Raw genomic sequence first — 18438 nt, forward strand, 5'->3', positions numbered from 1 at the left:
TTCAGACTGGGAGTGTTCAATACATGTTCAATGCAATGTATTGCGAGGATGACAGGCTCACGATCTTGAGCTTTTAGTAGAAGGAAAAAAGTAGAGCAAATTAGTACTGTGGGCGAGATTTCTGTCTACACAAGATGTGTTTGTCCATGTATTATATACAGTTACCCACCGCTTTACGTTCATTAGTTCAGACAGGAAATAAACATAATAAACATATTTCTGTGAAATGACTACCAGTTCATACACCCCATCTGCTACAGAAGAATTTTCCATTTATTACGCTCTGAAAACGATTTTCCGAGAAAACCACCACACACTATGATGAGTAATGCTGAAGAATAGATATGTCTGAACAAAATGAAGAGGTGTTCAAATTTTCCTGTAGATGATGATGAGGAAAATTATCAGTTATCAGACTCAAAAGGTTGTCAAACTAGGAGTCGGTTCATCTAAAAATGAAAATTATTTTTACTCACCCTCATATCATCCCTGTTTCCCAACAAGTCCAAAAAAGGAGAATTTTTTAAATGACCAAAAAAGTTTTCAAATCGAATAAAATTGGTGTAACCTGACAAGAAGTTGAACTAAAATTACAGAAAGTGAAATTCCATGTAATTAAAACAAAATAGTTTTGAGTGCATTCTTGGGAATGAAGTGTTTTTCAAACCTTCAAACCATAAATTAAAGTAAAATGCTCAAACTTTCTGGACTTTTTTAATTAATTTAAACTGGATTGGAAACGGGCTTCAAAGTGAAAGTTATACCATTATCATCTCGATGTAAACTACAAAAACACAAAGTTGTGAGAACAGTGATGTTATGAATATGGCATTACATGTATGTGTCGTTTTTCTTTCCAAGCTGACATTGGCAGCTTCTGGTTGGACATGCATTGCTAGCATTTCGTTATTTTCGCAGATCCGCGTGAACAGGGATCAATTTGCCAAAATTGTCTGAATGCAGAAAACACATTTTTAGTGCACTGTTGTGGTGTAAACACAGCTTGAGTTTGATTCTAAATGCTTCTGAATCCAGCGGTCAATCTCCAATCAATCAATCATTCAATAAAATCACAGAAGTTAAATGTAGCCCATATCACCTGAGTGATATATTACAAATCCTTGACAGACCTCTAAGAGTATCATTATGAAATTGAAGCTGTTATTCATCAAAAAAAAAAGAAAACTGTCAACCATCAAACTATGATATCAAATGTGATCCTAGACCACAAAACCAGTCTTAAGTGTCAATTTTTCAAAATCGAGATTTATACATGAATAATCTGGAATCTGAGGGTGCAAAAAAATCTAAATACTCAGATAATTGCCTTTAAAGATGTCTTAATGAAGTTCTTAGCCATGCATATTAATAATCAAATATTTAGTTTAGATATATTTACAGAAGGAAATTTACAAAATGTCTTCATGACAGGATTTTACTTAATATCCTAATGATTTTTGGCATAAAAGAAAAATGTATAATTTTGACCCATACAAGGTTTTCTTTTTTTTTTGGCTATTACTAAAAATGATACCCCAGCGACTTAATTGGACTTTGTGGTTCAGGGTCACAAATGTAGTGTTGCACAATGATGCACCATTTTTGAATATGAAATTAGATGTAAGAGTGTTAAGACTTAAATTCACAAAACTATTATATGACTTTAGATAAAAGCATTTTTTCCCTTATAGAAAAAATACCCAGAGCCTGTTCTCTGGAGCAAGAAATTATAATTTCATAGCACAGCAGAACAGCTTTATGCATGTAAACACAATGAGCAATGAGCCATGACTGAGAAACACCACAAAAACTAAAAATAAAAGACAACCAATATAGTTTTCCAGCATCCTGCACCAGATATTAATCCATATGACTTTGGTTTTCTTACTATTGCATCTATTACAATATAAAGCCACATTTTTGAAATTAGTAGACAGCAATTCATAGTAGCACAATTAGTATTTTCCTTTCTCATGTCTTAAAATATCTTCCAATGCACTGGGATGTAATCAAACACTGCGTTTGGAAATACTCACTTTCTGTCAGCTGCCACAATGAATTTATAATCTCAAACCGGTTGTCATTTTTGTTTTATTTTTGAGTGAAGGAAAGTTCAGGGCATGATTTTTTTACTGTTATTTCCATCCGTGACTCATGAAAGTTTAGCCTCCTCTTCCTCCTCCACCTGCTCCTCGGCCTGGCCTCGGTTGGGAGAGATGTTACCGTGGCCAATGTCCAACACCCGAAGCTTGGACAGGTGGGAAAAAGACTCTTCGGACACCGAATGAACTGAGAGACGATTAAATCTGAAGGAGAAAGCGGACGAGATGCAGAGAAAGAGTTAATGCACATAAAGGCTGGTTTTCAAAGTCATCACAAATGAAACCTGCAAATCAAAAGCAATTTGGAGGTTTAAACGGTCGAGTGGAGCAAATTCTCAGAAAAGATGAGTGGCTTCATCCTGAAACGTCACATGTTCTCAAATCAAACAGGAATCCAGCGAGGACGAGCCTGTACTCTTATAAACAGACTAGCTAAATTGCCCAAAAGTTACACTGACATGGGTTGTAATGGCTCGGGCATGTCCATTAAGAAACGTCCATCGAGTTCATGTCTGTCCACTTGAAACTGAGCACAGAGTGCTTTATTGACGCACATGAATCCATTTTTTCATTTTCTTCCATCTTTTTGTTGATGGACTGTAGAAAGCAGACAGGACATTATGTTCGAGAGGAATCGCCTCTCCCACGTGAGTATTAGGTTTGGGAATCAACTCTATACATCACAATTGAACAATTATGTTCACTGTTATTAATGCTTCTTGAAGATCTGCCTTCTTTTTCCAATGCGGATGACCATTTCAATTTTTGGACAAACTTTTCCTTTTATATTGCTCCTGCAAAGCTGTATTGTTATTGTATTTTATTAAAAACTCCTGAAATGTAACAGATTAAAGGACAATGTACTGTAGGTCTACACTGGTTAAAAAACAAAAGTACTGTTAATTTTCTGCCAGGACATTATCAAGCAATTTAAAGGACATTTTAAGTGCAAAATTAAAAATTTTTAGATCAAACACTTGTAAATTAAATAAATAAATACAGAAAAATCCTTCATATAACTACAGTACATTGTGACCCATTTTTACAGATTAGGTTTTTTTTTTAACTAGAGACATTAAAGGGTTAACATTTTACTGTAAACTGAAATTTGAAAAAACCTGATATCGTATTTTCAATAAAGCTCTTTTCATTACAATAATATATTTGTTTATGGTTTTCTCAGTAAAAACTTAACATTTTCACTGCTTAAACCATTTATAATTTTAAAAACAAATCAATTGCAGTATGTTTCCTCATTTTCAGCCTTTCTAAACAAATCCATCTTCAGAATGCATTATTAAAATACATAAACTACTCAGTATTATCCTCAACACCAAAATTATGAAATGCAACCACACTTATGGTGGATTTATTACAAGTATGAATTATTATTTTAATTCTAACGAATAATTTAGTCATAGTAAATATTTAGAAGTAGTTTCACTGAGCTACATCTGTTTTTATTATGATTTTTACTGCACCATATACTGATGTCTGAAATATACATAATGTTCATACAATTTTATTATAAGCTATACACAATGTATTGTTCGGACATAGTGACCTATTTGCTGAAACGTTGTCAAAATGTTACATAAACAGAGTGTTTATAATTGTAAAATATATATTCTGTTAAAACCCCAAAATAACTACAATACTGAAAGTCATTTGTTCATCTGCCGTGGCACCTGCTGGTTTTGCAAACGCACAACCATCTCCTAAAATCTCTGCGTTTGCATGTTTCTGAAACCGATAATCAGATCAAGATGAGAAAACTTTTTTGTCCGTTCTTTCATTCACTCCACATGTTCTCAGTCTCCGTTTACAGTCTGAATGCTGTTACTGTATGATTTTATGGGAAATGTTCTTGCCTCACAGTATTGTGGCATTAAGTGCAGCTGTGAAAGCTTCGATATTGAGTCTATTATAGCAGAGCAGATCCAATTTCAGAAAAAGAAACACACAATAAAACCCAGATCTGAGCACACGCATGATCTGCTTGCTTGTGTGTTTATATATGTTCAACAAAATAATGACAGCTATTAAAATGAGCTCATAAAATCCAATGTGCGAGAAAATCACATTTACATGAGTGTTTTTATCCAGTTTTGACACCAGAACATAAAGATTATGTGTTTGCATTTGCTTCTGCATGTCTAAAAAGAGTTTGCAAAATCAGGATAATAGACAAAATTCTTCAATGTGCTAATCAGGTTTTGCTAAAACAGTTTATGACTTTTAGCTAAAGGATGCAAAAGACACAGTAAAATGAGTGAAAAGGACCGGGGAGTCACCTGAGGAAGATGCCTTTGATGTTGGGTGTGTTGAGGAAAGCTGTGGCAGAAACGGAGCTGATTCTGTTGTTCTGCAGGTGGAGGAACTCAAGAGACTCGGGCAGGTCAGGAGGAACGTGTGACAACATGTTACCGGAGAGATCCAGAGTCTGAAGCACACATAAAACATGTTCAAGCATCCGCTTTCTCCATCTATCAAAGGGAGATTCAGCTAAGCCTTTGAAATGGGAAATTGGACATTACGTTCTGGCAGAATCTTTCCTTGGCTGGAAACAGATCTCTAAGGAAATCATGCAATGAAAGAGACTGCTTCTTTATACATCTTATCTTTTTTTTCTCGTGTAAGAGCAGAGGGTCTGCATTTCTCATCCAGCTGATAACAGAAAACAAGCTCTCTTTGTGATTACGTACTCCACAGGCAACAAAATAAAATATATCAAAACAATGAAATAAAATAAAACAAAACAACAAAATAAAATAAAATAAAATAAATAGATTAAATAAAATAAAATAAAATAGATAAAATAAAATAAAAAATAAAAAATAGATAAAATAAAATAAAATAAAATAAAATAAATAAAATAAAACCATTTGTAATCTAGTTGAACGCCTGACAAACTTTACCCCATTTTCTTATAAATTTGCTATTTATTAAGAGCAACTGCTTTTCTTATACATCTGATAACAGAAAATCAAGCTTTTACTATAGGGAGGAAAACAAAATAAAATATATATATATATATATATATATATATATATATATATATATATATAAATAAAAAAATAGAACAAAAAAGAAACTGAAAAACTATAGGCGAAAATATATGACATATTTTTATTTATTTAGACCATAGAGTCTGTTTTTTTTTTTTTACTACAGTCTTACCCCACATGCAAAACAAAATAAAATGCAAAACAAAAGCAAATACACAATAAAATAAACTTTTTAAGTTTTTTGATGTTTATATTTTTTTTGTCAGGGTTACTTGCACAGAAATAGTTGTAATGTAGTTGATCACTTGAAAAACTTATATCCCATTTTTCTATAAATCTATTGTTTAATATTTATTAAGAGCATAGAGTCTGCTTTTCTTATCCAGCTGATAACAAACAACATACTTATCCCACAGGCAAAACCAAACAAAACAAATAAACAGAAAAGAAAAATATTAAATATCAAAAATGATAAAATAATATGAAATAAAATCTTAAAGTAAATTATAAGGTTCACTCAGAATTTGTCAGAATTTATCATGTGTTATATTATTTTTAGGAATAATTATTATTTTTTATTTTATTTTTATTACAGAAAAACTGAATTACCGGAAATGTCTCAAGCACCAGCACAAGCCCCAAAATGTTCCACTCTCTGTACAATGCATTCCTAAATTTTCATTCATACACGGTTGCCACACTTTGCTCGAATCATTAAAGTAACAATTATAAAATGTCTCGAGTGACGGATGATCTCTCACCGTGAGCGCGCTCAGCTCCTGCCATGCTCCCTGGTAGATGGAGTTCAGCTTCAGCTGGTTGTTGGTCAGATAGAGCTCTCTCAGCGAACTCATTCCCATCAGAGCTCCTTCCGGTATCTCGGTCATCTGATTGTCATTCACCTTCAAAACCTGGAGACTCTTGGGAAGACCCAACGGCAGCGTCTGCAGCTTGTTTCCCGACAGATCCAGGGTCTCCAGGATGCGGAGCTTCCTGAAGGCCTCTCTGTGGAGCTTGGCGCTGCTGAGGCGGTTGTAGCTGAGGTTGAGCTCCGTCAGGGTGTAGAGCATGATCAGATCGTTGCGTCCGATCTCACTGATGAGGTTGTGGAGCAGCATGAGGGTCTTGGCGCGGCGAGGAAGGCCGCGGGGGACGCGCTCCAGAAGGTTGTTGTACATGTGGACGGTGTGGAGACGTTTGAGACCCTGGAAGGCGGCCGGATGGATGGAGCGGGAGCGGAGCCGGTTGTTGTGGAGCAGCAGGTACTCCAGGTTTCGAATGGACGACAATGCGTTCACTGTGATGCTTTGGATTGAATTCTTCTCCAAATGAAGCAGGATGAGATTTCGAGGAAGCCCGAGAGGAACCGTGCTCAGGTTGTTATTGGACAAATCCAGATATTCCAGACTGTTCAAGTGACTGATGAGAGAAGGCATAGTTTTCATCAGTTACAGCTCAGGTTGTGGTTTTACAAGAAGGTTAGGAAATAGAGAGCCATGCAGAAGAAAGAGTGCGAGGTACATGAGTTCTTGTTTTGTTCAGTCATGCTGACCTGAAGGTCTCGTTGTCCATGCCGTCATTGCTCAGGAAGTTGTTTTGCAGGTAGAGTTCTCGAAGATGGAACAAATTATCGAACGCACCTGCGGGAATCTTTTCCAGCTTGTTGTTCTGCATAGAAACAGACAAAAATAAAAAAGTAATCATAACAACTGCATTTGAAGTGCATTGATGCAATGATTCCATTATGTGTCTTATATAACACATATCTGCTTTTTGTTTTGATGTCCTGCCGCAATTAGTTTTTTTTTTGTTCACCCAAATTAACAATTTGCATCAAAACGTATAATGCCTGGTTTGATGTCAATATACTAATGACATTTGCCATTAACAACTTTTAATTAAAAAAAAAGCATCGATGGTGACATTTTGATCACAAAATAAAATGAAAAATGAAGGATTTGCATAAAATAAATTAAAAAAATTAAGTTTCAGTAGATAACTTTTTTTATATCATGGCTGATAACTGGAAGATTGCTAATATTTTAATTTTACAAGCAAAAAATAGTGGTTAGAGAGTTTGACTCCTAACCCTAGGGTTGTGGGTTTGAATATCGGGCCAGCGATAACACAACTGAGGTGTCCTTGAGCAAGGCACTGAACATAAATGGCTGCCCACTGCTCCTGGTGTGTGTTCACGGTGTGTGTGTGTGCACTTTGGATGGTTTAAATGCAGAGCAAATTTCTGAGTATGGGTCACCATACTGGGCTGTATGTCACTTCACTTCATCTACAATCTCAATTAGGAGTATCAATGGTCCACTTGACAGAGATGGTGGTGGTAATGCACTTATAAGTCTGCCGTAAAGCAAGAAGAAGAAAACAACGCGTTAGCTGAAGAACAAGAAGTGAACGTTCTCTCAGGACAGTTCAGATATTGTGGTGAATCAGAGGTTAAAAAAAAGTTCAGTTTCTTGCACAGTCTGATGGTCTCATGTCTTTACACATCAATGTATCGCCACGACCCCTGGGGTTTTGTTTGTGTATTTTTTTTGTTGTTGTTGTTTTGTCCTGGGGATAAGCAGATAAACATCAAATTGTAATTTTTGGGCAAACTATCCCTTTAACAAGGAGACAACCACATCATGATGCAGCATATTTGAATAAAACAAGACTGTCCGTGATGAGCATTAATGAGATGTGAGATCTGCACCCTAAGACACATTAGAGAATCAGGAGGGAACTCATCTCTTTTTACTCAAATTTATTTTTGGCTGCACCAATGACTAACCCTACTTCAGATTATTTTCAAAGATTGCATACGGGACGTGCTTGGGGAATTTGGCAATTGAAAATACAACATTTTAATTGAACTCTTCAAATGTGCAGAATGACACGAATAAATATTAGTTCATTTGGCTGAAAGAAAATCCAAAAAAGATCCAAGTCATTAATTTACAACCTGCATTCAGGTCATTCTAGCAGGCTGAACAACGGGAAACCACATGGAATTAAACTCGAACAAACTATTAAATGTAAGAGCACAATCAGTCTCAAATCCGCTCAAAGCAGTCCTTTCTCTAAACTATCTATAGCTTCAGAAGATTTGAAATATAGTGCTTACAGGCCACTTTGATGGTGCTTTTTATGAGAAAATACCACTTTAGACCTTGTGCAATGTATAGTTGTATTTCTTAGGAGAACGAAAGTGGTTTAAAATGACATAAGACTGACTACATGGTGACTGTACTCATGTTTTCACCTTTTAATGAGCCTCGCAGTGGTCTTACCTTCAGGTGTAGGCGGTTGAGGGCGGTGGGGAGAACCTTAGGGACATAACGGAGGAAATTACTGGACATAATGAGGATCTCGAGATTGTCTGATCCATTAAACATGTTCTCTGGCAGACCGGCATCTGTTAGCTTGTTGTTATGGAGATACACTGACCTGAAGCACAGCACACAGTTAATACGGAGTCTCAAAGCAACACACAAACCTTGTGGAGAGAGCGCTTCAGGCTTACTTCAGAGCCGGCTTCTGGCCAAACGTGTTGGGGTAGATTTTAGTGAGCTGGTTAGCAGCGAAATCAGCGCTGACCAAAGAGGGAGGGAGATGTCTAGGAGCTGCTGTGAGCTGCAACAAGTGTAAAGGACCAAACAAGTCACTTATTATGACTAAATAAACACTATGTAGTGGAATGGCTTCTTTATATGGAGTATTACCAAATACAGCAATAAGTGGACATGAAAGATTGATTTGGGTTGAAATATTTTCATTATGTGAGAAGAAAGAGAGCTAAACTAACACAGCTACAGTTTAGAGCTGGCCAGATTTTTTATGTTTTTAAAAGACATTACTTCTGGCATTTATTTGATTAAAAAATACAGTAAAAAACTGTAATATTGTAAAATGTTATTCCAGTTTAAAATAGGGGTTTCTGAGTATATTTTAAAATTAAATGTATTCCTGTGATCAAAGCTGAATTATTTTGCATTGTTCCTCTTATTATTATTATTATTATTATTATTATTATCATCATCAATGTTGAAAACATTGATAATATTATTGTGGAAACCAGGATTGTTTTCAGACTTTTTTTTTTTACAAGAAGGGAATCTACTGTCAATTTCGATCAATTTAATGCATCTGTGCTGAATAAAATTATTATTATTTTTAACAAATGCAAAGCTCCACTTTTTTTTTTTCCTTTTTTTTTTTTTTGTGGCTTCAACATGGTGTTTTTGTTTAAAAAGAAAAAATAAATCCAGGCACCATGAATAAAAAGAACCACAATATTGCATTGAAAAGCCTGGCTCTCCTTTGTTATGCAACTCAAATGTTGCATACTCACTGTACTTCACCGAGAAATATTTTGTCTTTAAAAAAATATTAATAATAATAATACATTTTTTGTTTATGTTAAAGTTATGTGTGCAAAATAAATATTCCATTCAGAGTTCAAGGAAATCATGAACCAGAGCCTTTGAAAGAGACAAAGTGTGTGTTGTGCCTCTTAGTGCTGTGACCAAGACCTCCAGCGAGATGAGGGTCTCCAGAGATCCTTCTGAGCATAACAGTGTGAAGTGAACAGAGTGAAAGAGAGATGGTATGAGCAGAGAGGCGAAAGAAGATATAACATGCTGCAGTTACTGAGCTGCACAATCACATTTATAGTGGTGCATGTGTCATATTTGGCCATTCAACTATTTTCAGTAATGAGCTTTAATTATATGTTTCATATCGACATTTCACTTCTGAACATTGTACTTCAGATTCAGCTAGGCAAATTTTGCAATGCATAATGCATTGCTTTTTTTAGGGTCACTACAGTATGCATAAAGTACTCCTTCCACAGTCAGTTTTATCTCCCAGGTCAATAAGTGTCATGGAATCATGCCAAGCATGTTCAAGTTGTAAATGGATTTTTCACTGAAAATGTACTCACCCTCAGTCCACCAATTCATGTTTTAGGAAGCCAAAAGCTGTGTGTTTGAATTAAATTAATAATCTGCTCACAAACATGCTGATAAGTGTGCATTGAACAAGTTTGAATACCTTGCATGTATTTTAAGCCACAAAGCTAGCAAAATTTGCCAAATTTACTGACTCAGTACAGCAAGAATGAATGTTACATGTCCAACGAAATCATGGCAAACATTCGCATCAGCGCGGATGATTCTTCTGTGTGCTTTGGCTCTCATTGGTGCGTCTTTGTCTTGCTTTTCCAGCAGGACGGTGAGATTACACTGGCCAGTGTCAGATAAAATCTCAGTAGGATCTCTTTCTCTTGCCGTTATCCTTTTTTAAGTCCATCAGCTACAAATCTGTCCAGCGCATGCTCTAGAGGTCGCCGGGACCGCTTTAGCTCCCGCCGCCTGGTGCACACAGCTGGGTGATTAACATGGAAAGCTGGCACGGTATGTCCAGAGAGCATGTGTGTGTGTTAAAGCCTTGCCATCGCTGTTACCAGCTGGCATAAGAACAATCCACAGCACTGACGGAACGAGGGATTGACTGGAGCAGCTCACACCACACTGGCTGCCAATGACAGAACACGACTGACCATTATAAACCAACTTATACATCAAACTCCAGCTCCCACCAGTCAGCGTTAAACAGACCTGGGAAAGGCTTCAGTCTTGGAAAGTGAATGTCAGTGAGTCACTCTCAGGGGCCGTGACCGAAACCCCTGGCATTAAACAAAACTCTATATTTTACAGGTTTTAATTCTAGAGACTCCTCTAATTCTGTTATTAGTTTGTAAAAAGCGTGCACTTTGCAAAGAAAAATGTCACAATTAAATCATACCACAGCAAGTCTGATTACATGATAAATAGAAACACAGATTTAGTTGCTTTGAAATGTTTTGAGGGCATGTTTTCTGGGTCATGTGAACATTAAAATTCCATAAAAAGATTTTGGAAGCATTAATGGAATGTTACTTTTGAATGTCTTCTGAACATTCCAAATTCCATTTAAACTTGGAAAAATGTTTGTTCATGACTTTGACTGAACCTTGCCAGAACGTAAACAAAAATACTGGGAATCTTCCCTGTTATCTGATTAGCAATATGCTGATACATGCTGGCAAAATAATAACATCTACAAAGCAATGCCCTGCCAACTACTCAAGACTTAAGAGTCTGAAAGGTACAGCAGCAAAAACAACTCATTCTAAGCATGGAAAAATGGTGGTGGAAAACTAAATTACAACTGATTTGGTGCAAAACCTTTTCTTAAAATGATATATGTTCAGGGGAAAATGTAGGGTATAGCCTCGTTAAACTCAAGCCAGGAAAGCTTCACATCTGAGCCTGTGATCTGCATTCAAGTTAGTGAATGAGAGAGAGAGAGAGAGAGAGAGAGAGAGAGAGAGAGAGAGAGATGAGAGTTTGAGAATAAACATTGATGACTCACCTTATTATTTGCCAAGTATAAATAACTCAGCCTTTCCAGAATATGAAACCCTTCATCGTCAAGGCCTGCACAGGCACACACACACACACACACACACACACACACACACACATCATTGCTTGTACGTTATTGACCTTCATTTCATGTTTCACTTAAATAATTACTAATGTTTATCTAACTTATTTGATCAAAGATACAGTAAAAACAGTAATATTGCAAAATGTTACTACACTTTCAAATAACGGTTTTCGTTTTTGTTTATATTGTAAAATGCTATTTATTTTTCAGCATCATTCCTCCAGTCTTCAGCGTCACATGATCCTTCAAAAATCATTCTAATATACTGATCTGCTGCTCAAGACACATTTCTGATTATTATCAATGTTGAAAACAGTTGTGCCGCTTCATATTTTGTTTAAGACTCTTTGATGAATAAAACGTTTGAAAGAACTGCACATTTCTGAAACTGAAATCTTTTGGTACATAAAAAAAAATAAAATCACTTTTGATGAATTAAATGCATCGTTGTGTGCATGTATGGAACAACGTGTGTTTGAACAACTTGAGAGGGGGTAAATAACTTCAGGAATTTCATTTTTGGCCACACTTATGTTTTAAAGGAATGTATTCTGATGTTTCTGCCGATTTATTGAATTCAAAACTTCATTTCCACTTCAAACAGTCATGTTGACCACACATGCAAGAGATCCAATGATCCGAAGCCAGCAGCTCTTTCAGCACTCTTCCCTTCTCTCTCTCTCTCTCTGTAACAGATTATTCTGTGCTGTTTTCAGCTGCTGTCCTGCCCTGACCCTCTCATCGACCGTACCTTGCGTCGTGAGCCGGTTGTTCTGCAGGTTTAGGGTCTCCAGCTGCTCAAGACGTGACAGGTGCTCAAGCGTGACCTCAGTGATTTGGTTATTCTGGGACAGCACAGAAAAACAAATCCCATTTAACCCTGTGACACCAGCCACATATCAACATGATCAAACCATTGCTGAAAAACCCGTTCCACACAATCTACTACATGCCTCCTGACGTCTGATTGACAGTTCTCATCTAAAGGCCTTTTAGTATAATTGTACAAACACCCACATCAAGCGCGGGCTTCATATGTATTTTTGCTGTCAAATCTATACTGAAGGTTATTAAATAAACGTAAGAATAACTTTTCTAGCAACTTGGGTTCACTTGCTCAAACATACATCAGTCATCATTGTATTGCATATTGCATGGCATTATGTTTTGATCATAAAAGTAAGCATTTAAATTTCATCTTACTAAGACATATTGTTGGCAGATATGGAGTGAAGACTGATATTTGTCATTTTATCTAAACATTATACTGTATGAGACATAAAAGAATGATGTATCAAATGACACTAAAAAAAAAACACATATGCAAATATTTCTTTTAGATATTTTGACTAAAGCTTTGATAAACTGTACTTTTTCAATAAATGTAATTTTTTGGATTATTATTTCATATGTCAGGCTTTAGAGGGGTTGTCTGTCATCATTTACTCACCTTCATGTTGTTCCAAACCCTTACAACTTTCTTTCTTCTGTGAAACACAAATGGAGAAGTTTAGCAGAACGTCCCGGCTGCTGTTTTCTATACAATAATAAAAGTTGCATGAATGGGAATGGATGCTTTCAAGATCCAAGAGGACAAAAAAAAAGCACCTTAAAAGTTTTTCATACATTAAGTTTTAAGACTTCTGGAGCCGTAAAATAATTTAGTCTGCTTTGCGATCTTAATTGCATTTCCATATTCAGACTAGTGCATCATCAGTTATCAGACGGTCTATTATATTTCAAATGAATAATTTATGTAAAGAATTACAAAAGAGTTTGATTGAGTTGAAGTGTCAATTGCTAAAACAGCGGAAGGATCCCTTAATACAGAATTTGTGTGATTAATTACAAAGTTTGTTTTTAATTACATGCACATTTTTAATTAAGCAGACCTTTTTATGCAACTATAGCAACTTTTACATTTAAAACATCACAAAGTGTGATAATTAGCGTGTTTCTTTTAATCATCCTAATTAAAACCGTTAAACTGAAAGGGCCTAGTCAAAATACAAGCACCATCATATTTTCTCATTGAACATTGATATGACTTTCATCTGTTTATCACATTTAAGCTGTAATATGACATCTGAAGAACTGAAATATGCACCAGCCGTTTGAACTGTTATGGCGCATCGTATTTTTGAAATTCAACAGCCTTGAAAATAATCTTGACATTCTGCATTCTGTCTTCATTTGTATTTCTTAAAACAAAGCAAGCATACAGGTTGGAAATAACATGAGGGGCATTTTTTAGGTGATCTAACGCTTTAATGTGTTGGGAAAATATATTAACTAGTTTATATATGTGTGTGTGTGTGTGTGTATATATATATATATATATATATATATATATATATATATATATATATATATATATATATATATATATATATATATATATATATATATATATATATATATATATATATATATATATATATACGTTTGTTTGTTTTGTGTGTGTGTGTGTGTGTGTGTGTGTGTAAACTTTGAAAGATGTCTCTTCTGCTAACCAAGTTTGCAATTGTTTTATTTTAAAAAAAAGTAGTAAAAACAGTAATATTGTCAAATATTATTACGTTTTAAAAAAACATCAGCTTTGTACCACAATAATAAATTATATAAAAAAATGCATTCAAATAGAAAAAAAGTTATTATTTTAAATTGCAATAGTATTTCACAATATAACAGTTTTTAGTTATATTTTGTTTAAATAAATGCAGCCTTGCTGAGCATGAGACCTTTAAAAAACAATTAAAAATAATTTTAAAATTAGTTTTTAAATGAGTGACATTTTTTATTTATGAATAAATTAATCAGTTGAAGAGGAGCAGAGCTCCCAACTCTAACATCGCAAGCATTTCAGATGCTTACGGCTGACAGATCACCAAATAAACAAGAAGCAAAAGATTCAGGAGAAGTGTGCATGGGGAAGCGCTCTGAATCTGGAAACAAACCCACGCACCTGCAGGGACAGCTGACGGGTCAGTTCGGATAAATCCTGTGGGAACTCTGTGAGACTGACTCCATTACAGTCCACCGCTCCCTCCTCGCCGCAGCTGCATTTCTCCGGACATGAGATCTGTAGCTCCACATTTCTCACTGTTACGGGTGGGTCCTCCACCTCTCCGTCCTCCTCATCCAGCTTTATGTCCGTTGTTTCCACCTGACCTCGAACCAGAGTCCAGCCCAGCAGAAGCAAACCCAGCAGCTCCAGCAGGCCGCGCCGCTGACCCATGGCTTCCCGGCCTCGGTGCTCTCCCTCGGGTCAAACAGATCTGAAAACCCTCGCCCCTCTCTGAATGCTTTTTACAGATCCAGCTAGACACTTGTGACCTGTGATTCAAAAGAATTGATGCTTCCTGGATTCGTTTTTGTAAGAGTATTTAAATGCTACAAAATAAGGAACAAAAGGACAAAAGTTTTCCAAAAAGAATGGAAAAAACACAAATAACATCTCAAATCCTGCAATTATAAGTAAAAGTCCTCTATATGAACTAGAATATTTTACATCATTTATCCTACTTACACTATCAGAATTCAATTTACATATTTATACTCTTATTTTCAGTCAAAAAAGTACTCTCTGCCCCTTCAAAGCAGCATAAATTTCCAGGTTTGTTTGACATATGCTGGCCATTTAATGTTAAAACACATTAATAATGGTTTAGTTTTTTATTTTTAACATGCAGCTTTTCTCTTCACAAGACATAAACTGATTCACTGCAGAGGACTCATTGGTGAGCGAGGGATGCAAGCAAACATTTCTCTAAATCCAATCCTCCTGAAGAAACAAACCGCATCTTGGATGGCTTGAAGCTGATTAGATTATCAGCAAATTTTCATTTTTGGGTGAACTGTTCCTTTAGTTTCTCATAGAGGAGTTCAGAATTTTTTATATATATCTACAGTTTAAATTGGGTTGATACAGGACAGTTGCATGGGGTGATTATTTTTTGACATTAGCGAAAAGCCATATACAGTAAAACAGCAATTACTGCGGTGCTCCAAATGATAATGTGGTTTATTTGCATCTCAGCTCTGGGTTCATCTAGCACCGAACCAGTTTTCTCCAACGTGTTCATAAAAACCCCAGCATTCCCACCTTGAAGCCCAGCATTCCCAAAGACTACTGAGAAATTGGAAGGAAAATGTACTGGGAAAAAATTCAGGAATGAGTTCCAACAATCATAAACGGGTGTCATCTATCTATGGCTTTCTCTAGCCAACATGAGTGTGTTCATAAAAATTATTTGAATGTTTCAGTTTATTGAACAATAACAGCACTGCTCCAAACCCCTTACGACCATCATTTGTTTACGGCATCCTAGTCAAACAGGATAGTTGACTCTATTCCCAACCGCAACCATTATCTAAAACCAAGAGAAATGCTAGCCTGATGTGAACATCGGTCGGACTTGACCTGACAGGAATTATTCCAGTAACAACAAGGATGTTGATCCAGGAACATGTTCTACTTGGCAAAATCATATTTTTCATACTTAAATATCCATTTCAGTGACTCATCGCATGCATATAGGAGGTAGTTTAGGAGGTCAGAGATCATAATAAATTAAAACAAGAAAATATGGTGCTGTAAAATCCACTCCACAGAATCTTAACTTTTCACATAAAGTTATTTTTAGTGGAAAAAAAGTTAGGTTACTCTTTGTTTAAATGTGTCCTTGCTACAGTGTAATTATACATTGAAGAACTGAGTTAATTAACTAAATGTATGGTTAGGGTTGGAATTAGGGTTACTTCCATGCAAGTATGCTTAAATTATTGTTATTATAATAGTAAGTACATGTAACATGACTAACAAGTTCTTCACACAATTTTTTTTTCTCACTTAAAGGTTCTTGGGAGAACCATAAACCTTTATTTTTAGGATTTGCGAATAACAAATAATTGATCGCGAAGACATTAACCATGTGATTTCTTTTCTTCCCCTGAAGCTCTTTTAAACATCTCAAATCATGCCGATCAAGCAAAAGAGACACCAAATACTAAGGCGTTCTCATAAAACCACTCAAACTGCTATCAGTTTGTTAAGAAAAGCTATAAAAAAGAATACAAAACACAACGTTAGGACCACACTATTCTTTGCCAAACAATAAAAGTCTCATATTAATGCATAAAATCTTGTTTCTAAAACAAAAACAGACCATGTTTTCCATAAAGTTGAGTGTTATGTAACACCGACTGTAACTCAAGAACATCATCCTCAGGTCAGCTCCTAAAACATATGCTACTATGAAAAACACATGACTCTAGATAACCTCTAACACACCTGTTTAACATCAAACCGACTGGAATCCGTTCACATGCCAAGTATAGAAGTGTAAATTCATACCTCCGCTTCTCCTGAAAGTATCCAACAGAGTTAAAGCCGAAGTCCAGCGTACGAAAGCTTCCTAAAACAGCGCAGACACATCCTAAGAGCAGCAGCGCTGGAGAGAGACGCTCGGCTGTATTACCTTCCAGATGTGTGAAGAGCCAGAGAGGGAGAGAACGCAGAAGAGGAAAGAGGAAAGTGTTGTCGCCAAGAAATTAACGTCTTAGTTCTGTTCCTCTTGAAAACAAACTTTTCCATGATTGCAGTTGAAATACGAAGCCGGTATGGATTCTGGGAAACCTACAGTTCATTTTGCACACACTGCAAGTAGCTGATTGAGAAATGTTCTCACTTTACTCTATAAACAATATTATAAGTTTGACATTCACATTAAGAAAGTTCCTGAGCCTTTAGGAAGCAAATAGGTCAAGCCAGAAGAACATGTGGTTTTTATTTGTCTCTTGGGCTTGAACTGCATCACTTATCATACCCAAGCATCTGTAGATCTCGATAAATTGCTGATTTTATTCATTGCCAAGTGAAAATTCACTGTTAGTCAGCAGAGATATATTACCAGTCAAATGTTTTTGGAAGAAGTATTTTCTGCTCAGCATTTATTTGATCCAAAAATACAGCAAAAGAAGTTAAATTGATTGCAACATTTTTTTTTCATCTTAATATAATCGATTTCTTTTTGAATATATTTTAAAATGCAATTTGTTCCAGTGATCAAAGCTACATTTTCAACATCATTACTCCAGTCTTCAGTGTCACATTATTATTAAATTAATAATAATAATTTCAATATTTTAAACAGCTGATTTCAGGATTCTTTGATGAATAAAAAGATCCAAAGATCAGCATTTATCTGAAATAAAAAGCTTTTGTAACATTATACACTATAGAATGCAAATGCTTGAAACCAGTATGTATATTTTTTTCAGATACCTGAAATCTGCTGTTTTCAACATAATAATAATAATAATAAGCAAATCAGCATATTCCCAGTGATTTCTGAAGGATTATGTGACTGGAGTAATGATGCTAAAAATTCAGCTTTGAAATCATAGGAATAAATTAGATTTTATAATATATTCAAATATAATTTTTATTTTATTTTAAATAAAGATATTTTAGAATTTTACTATTTGGCTGTACTTTGCCTCTAAGGCTAAGATGAAATAATTAACTGAATATGTTCTCACCTTCAGGCCATCTAAAATGTAGATGAGTTTGTTTCTTCATCAGATTTGGAGAAATGTAGCACTCCATCACTTGCTCACCAATGGATGTGAATGGGTGCCGTCAGAATGAGAGTCCAAAAAGCTGATAAAAACATCACAATAATCCACAAGTAACTCCAGTCCAGCAGTTAACATGTTGTGAAGCCAAAAGCTGCATGTTTGTAAGAAACAAGACATTTTAACCTCAAACCTTTCTTTGGGCTAAATGAGTCCATACAGTATAATAATGCTTTCTGCAGTGAAAAAGCCATCTT

General features: G+C 35.6%; 1 protein-coding gene across 3 annotated transcripts; it reads right to left on the reverse strand.

The window, feature by feature from the left end:
* Positions 1-1686: 1686 nt before the first annotated feature.
* On the reverse strand, positions 1687-17146 carry LOC113041385 (podocan-like). 3 transcript variants are annotated; one of them, XM_026199861.1, is made up of 10 exons: positions 16959-17146; positions 14568-14995; positions 12354-12447; positions 11525-11589; positions 8631-8740; positions 8398-8554; positions 6663-6778; positions 5872-6529; positions 4397-4545; positions 1687-2306 (listed from the first exon to the last, which is right to left on the reverse strand). In XM_026199861.1, exons 2-10 carry the CDS (start codon positions 14838-14840, stop codon positions 2153-2155), a joined length of 1776 nt encoding a protein of 591 aa, XP_026055646.1. In that variant the 5' UTR covers positions 14841-14995; positions 16959-17146; the 3' UTR covers positions 1687-2152. The 3 variants fall into 3 exon arrangements, with proteins under 3 accessions (XP_026055646.1, XP_026055645.1, XP_026055647.1); XM_026199860.1 differs by having other exon boundaries at positions 14568-14938; positions 16959-17145; XM_026199862.1 differs by lacking the exon at positions 16959-17146 and adding an exon at positions 13053-13089 and having other exon boundaries at positions 14568-14688.
* Between the last annotated feature and the right edge of the window lie 1292 nt (positions 17147-18438).

The sequence above is a fragment of the Carassius auratus genome, chromosome 23 (assembly GCF_003368295.1).
Source record: "Carassius auratus strain Wakin chromosome 23, ASM336829v1, whole genome shotgun sequence".
In the NCBI taxonomy this organism is placed as follows: Eukaryota; Metazoa; Chordata; class Actinopteri; order Cypriniformes; family Cyprinidae; genus Carassius; species Carassius auratus.

Coding starts and splice junctions, on each gene's coding strand:
- LOC113041385 (XM_026199861.1), bottom strand. CDS start 14,840: ATGGGTCAGCGGCGCGGCCTGCTGGAGCTGCTGGGTTTGCTTCTGCTG. Junction 12,448..14,567: donor CCCGTCAGCTGTCCCTGCAG/GTGCGTGGGTTT, acceptor GTGCTGTCCCAG/AATAACCAAATCACTGAGGT. Junction 11,590..12,353: donor CAACCGGCTCACGACGCAAG/GTACGGTCGATG, acceptor GTGCCTGTGCAG/GCCTTGACGATGAAGGGTTT.